We start from the raw sequence: 4889 nt of genomic DNA, 5'->3' as shown, positions 1-4889 counted from the left end.
ATGATAAATTAAGGTGCACAAGAACCAATTGATAATCCGGTCTTATATTCCCGAAAAAAAGCCTATAAATTTCAATCACCTCACAATAACTTAACTATATGGTAGTAGAACAAGTTATTGTGGAATCACAAAGAATGGGACAAAGAGCTTTGTGATTACTTTTTATATCTTACCTATCGGAGATAAATCTCGAGCAAATCCTAGAGAAGATAATACTTAACACGATAGAATAAGTAAGATCAGAATACACAACTACGGAGAAAATATTTGGATATGGCTTCAGAATCCCAATGAAGTCTTTAAGTCGTTAACCTATAATGGTTTCAGAAAAACCTAGGTTAAAGGATAATCGACTCTAGCCGCAACTAGTATCACACATGAGGTGTGGGGATTAGGTTTACTAGTTGCTAGAGTTATCCTTTATATAGCCTTTCAAATTAGGGTTTGCTAAGTTAGCTTAGAAACAAAGCATTCCATATTCACCGTTAGATGAAAATATGAGACAAGATACAAGCTAAGTCTGCTTAAAACTAAAGCAATATTTCTCTACCGTTAGATGGTCTTAGCTTGTCACACACAAATGAAATATACTTTCATTTAGATATGGGTAACCGTACCTAAATGTATATATTGAGTAGGATCAATAATAGTTAACCAAAGTTAGTCATATGAACACTTTTGTCTTCACCACATTCATCTAACACATCTAGATCAACTATGATGATCAATCAATCATGAAATATAATCAAATGTCTAATTGCGTTTCATAGAGTTGTTCAATTGTTGACAATCACATAAAAGTATATATGATCCAATTTGAATCAAAATCAGAATGATTCGTAATGTACAAAGTACAAGAATCAGTTCATGAACATTAAGCCACGGTTTGGAAAGATTGCATTCCTTATTTCATAAATGTATTTGTTCATGAGTATATAAACATAATAAACAGATTTTAGAACTTTGATCACTAAGTTTGCAAACGGGTTTGCAAACTTTAGTTCCGGACTTTGGTCTTGTCCAACTGTTTGCTAACGGGTACGCAAACTGTCGTCCAGGACCTAAATCAGGTAGAACCGTCCGCATACTGGTATGCAAAATTGGTTTCCGGACCTGTACAGATACTATGATGTTTAACAGACATGGGTTTTAGTTCTAAACTCGCATTTCAATCATTGAAACATTCTTAGAAGATGACAATGGCTGTCTCACACAAACCATTAGCTTATAAGCAATTCTCAAGTGATCGAATGATCAATACAAAACTTTCCAAGTCGACATCAAATGATTGTTTCACATAAATCATGTAAGATGTTTCAAGGCAATTTCCACATGATCTTATTTTGACTTATTATTTAGTTTCCAACCAATGAATCGTTTCCAACTAAACTCGTCAAGAATAATGATGAATGTAGCAAAAGCAAAAAATCTACCAATACATATTTCGAGAAATAGATAAGTGAGTTATACTCAGCTCGAAATAACAAATGTGTATGATATGAAAGTCTATATCACAATACGACTTTTGTCTCAATAGGAGATAGAATGGAATAGAATAGACTTCTGAGTGATGGATAGGTTTTACTCTCCACATACCTTTTGTTGATGAAGTTCCTCCGAGTTCTTCAGTAGATCTTCGTCTTCAATTGTAAGCGTCGTGAAGTCTAAAGATTAACTACACAATCTATCCTAGTACGAAACTCCTATAAGTAGACTATAAATTAAGACTATAGTTTTGATCAACTAAACTTAACAAACAAGATTGAGATAACAACGCTTGCGAGTTCGACCGAGCAGTGCTCTAACATATATGGCTCCAAAAAATCCGATTATGAGAATCGGGTTTTATCTATGCATACTTTAACCGATTCTTAATGTCCTTCTTGAATTTAGAAGATACCAACCCAAAATCGGTTTACGTGTTCTGGGTAGTGTTTTCGAAAAAGAAAATCAATTTTTTTCAGTTGTTTGATGTTTTGAAGATCGATTTACATTAGTTGATCTCATATATAACACGGTTAATTAACACTCAAAACGATTAATTAAAACTAATTAATCAGGGAAAAATAGGTTGTAAGAGAATAGTTGGTTAAAAGGTTTTAGGAAATTACTTCCTAACGACCCTTTTTGTCTTTTAGTAATATGCCTCAAATAAAACTCCTAGGACTCAAACTAGAAAGGTTTATTTCCTATTTGAAGGTCTATTTTATTCGTGTACCTACAAAAACACAACAAATACGAAAATTAATACAAAACTAAATGCTAACAATAATAAAGTCACAAATGTATGTCTATCAAATAATACCTTAACTCTCGTGATCAGTTTTTTGCTTCTTTAATTTGATAATCTGGGATGTTAAGTTCTTCATCGATCAAAGATAAATAAATTTAGTGTTTTACGATTTAGTTAATTTAGAAATTTTGTAATCAAGAAAATATGAATATTTTGTTTAAAATTAGTGAAAGATACTGAACTATCAAGGAGGAAACAAGCATAAAGACATAAGTTGTACGCAGTACTTCCTAAAATATCTCTCCATGCTTCTTTTACCACTCCTTATTTTTCTATGGAAACCGTTTCAAAACTATTTTGCTCGGTTTTTTCTGAACAAAAAAAAAATTGTTTTTTTTTCTTTTTTGCTTACTAGTCTATTCCTCATAATTTTTCTTTCTCCTTCTTCTTCTCTATACCTTCAATTATATTTTTTAATCATAAATCATAACTAGTAAAAATATCAATATTGATTATTACCTTTTCTTTTGTTTTATTTTTTACGCATTGGTAATTCAACCTTGAACTCCATTGATTTTTGATCAATTCATTTCTGTCCAAGGTAAGAAATTCCCATGAACTTTGATTAAATCAGAGTTTGCTAATGTCAATTAGATATATTAATGTTAATTTGTTGTTTCAATTTTGAATTTGTTAGGTTGTATAGGATATACAAAAAGAGGAAGGAGAAGAAATAATAATGTCTCATAGGGTTGACCATGAATATGATTATCTATTCAAAATTGTCTTGATTGGTGATTCTGGTGTTGGGAAATCTAATATTCTTTCGAGGTTTACAAGAAATGAATTTTGTCTAGAATCTAAATCAACTATTGGTGTTGAATTCGCCACAAAAACTCTTCAGGTATAGTTTGTGGTTTTGATTTCCTTTTTTTATTTAATTTTTTGCAGTATACAAAATGCACATTTTACTAGTTATATATCTAAATCCAAACCCACTTTTTATTATATTTCCAGCACTTGTTTTTTTTTTGTTATTGGTAATTTGGGTTGGTGTAACAGGTAGATGGGAAAACAGTCAAGGCACAAATATGGGATACAGCAGGACAAGAAAGGTATCGAGCAATTACCAGTGCTTATTACAGAGGAGCCGTGGGTGCACTCTTGGTTTATGACATAACAAAGAGACAAACTTTTGAAAATGTACAGAGGTGGCTTCGCGAGCTGAGAGACCATGCTGATTCAAACATTGTTATTATGATGGCTGGAAATAAATCTGATTTGAACCATCTGAGAGCTGTTCCGGAGGAAGATGCTCATATTTTGGCTGAGAAAGAGGAACTCTCTTTTCTTGAAACATCGGCGTTGGAAGCATTGAACATTGATAAAGCTTTTCAAATTATTTTGGCAGACATTTACCATATCATAAGCAAAAAAGCACTTGCCGCCCAAGAAGCAGCCAACACCACAGGGCTTCCAGGTCATGGAACCACTATAAATGTTGGGGAAGTTGCAGGAAACTTGAACAAGAAAACCTGTTGTTCTACTTAAAAAACAAATTCTTCTATATTGTTGTATGTAAAGAAAACAATCTCTGATAGCCCACCGTAAAAAGGCACTTGAACGGAAATTTTTGTACACAAGAGAAACAAACATGTAGAACACGTCTACTTATTTGCGAGATGTTATTCTTTTAAATGCAGTTGTAAGAAATTATTACGCTATCGAAGAAAGATTTTTTTGTTAAAATACATGATATTATATTATTTTTATTTTTGTTCTAGCAGGCACTGACAGATACACGAGAGAAGAGCTAGTAAGTGCTAAATTCTTACATATGTATTACTCAAATTTAGAACGCGTGATTGGGAATATGAAAATTAATTGGGGGATATAGTTACATAACAAAATAGGGATCCAAATATCAAATCTAGGTCATCCCTTATGTAATTATTATTTTAATTCCTAATCTAGCCTTCACTAATCAGGTTTAGTGGTTAAAATTAATTAGTAAAATCTTAAATATTTGGGGGATAGATTAGTGTGTATTTTTATTTGAATTTGTGTGAGGGAGGTGAGAGTAGGAGGGAAAAATATTTTTGGGTGGAATTTTTTTTTGTGAAAATGGAAGATGATTGTGAGGAGAGAATTGCAGCTGCTGAATCTTTAGCTCAACTACAACAACAATCATATATTCAATCTTCGGTTAATGATAACAACTCACAATTGTTTTTGATGGAGCCGACTACTAGTATTAGTTGTAATACTATACCGGAGAGGAAAGTACCCTAATTAGGAGAAATCTCTTACGTTCTCTCGTTTAAAGACTTTTGTGGGATCAAGAAGCTCTAAAAAGTACCGTTGGTGGCAAACTAGATAATTGCATTCTTATTTTAGTTTTCGATTACTAATTTGATTGACTAAAGGTTGTCGAAACTTTAATTGCACCTTTTTTATTATTCTTGAGAGCCTTCTCTTCTGATATAAGGTCACTCAAACTAGATCAAAGTATCGATGGGATATTGAGAACTGTTTTTAGATCTGAAGACAACTTTTGATCATCCATTGTTAAAAAAACTCCGTTTTGTGCTTGATCGATCATAAGTGGAATCAAGTTTTGTGTGCATGTACAATTGAAGACAAAAAGATTTTTCTA

General features: G+C 32.3%; 1 protein-coding gene across 1 annotated transcript; it reads left to right on the top strand.

Moving 5' to 3' along the window:
- The first annotated feature begins 2634 nt into the window (after positions 1 to 2634).
- Positions 2635 to 3982, top strand: LOC113320756 (ras-related protein Rab2BV-like). Its single transcript, XM_026568648.1, has 3 exons — positions 2635 to 2834; positions 2931 to 3137; positions 3296 to 3982. The coding sequence occupies exons 2-3, from the start codon at positions 2973 to 2975 to the stop codon at positions 3782 to 3784; spliced, it is 654 nt and encodes a 217-aa protein (XP_026424433.1). The 5' UTR covers positions 2635 to 2834; positions 2931 to 2972; the 3' UTR covers positions 3785 to 3982.
- The last annotated feature ends 907 nt before the right edge of the window (positions 3983 to 4889 follow it).

The sequence above is a fragment of the Papaver somniferum genome, chromosome 11, assembly GCF_003573695.1.
Source record: "Papaver somniferum cultivar HN1 chromosome 11, ASM357369v1, whole genome shotgun sequence".
NCBI lineage: Eukaryota > Viridiplantae > Streptophyta > Magnoliopsida > Ranunculales > Papaveraceae > Papaver > Papaver somniferum.
This window is presented reverse-complemented; position numbering and strand designations above follow the sequence as displayed.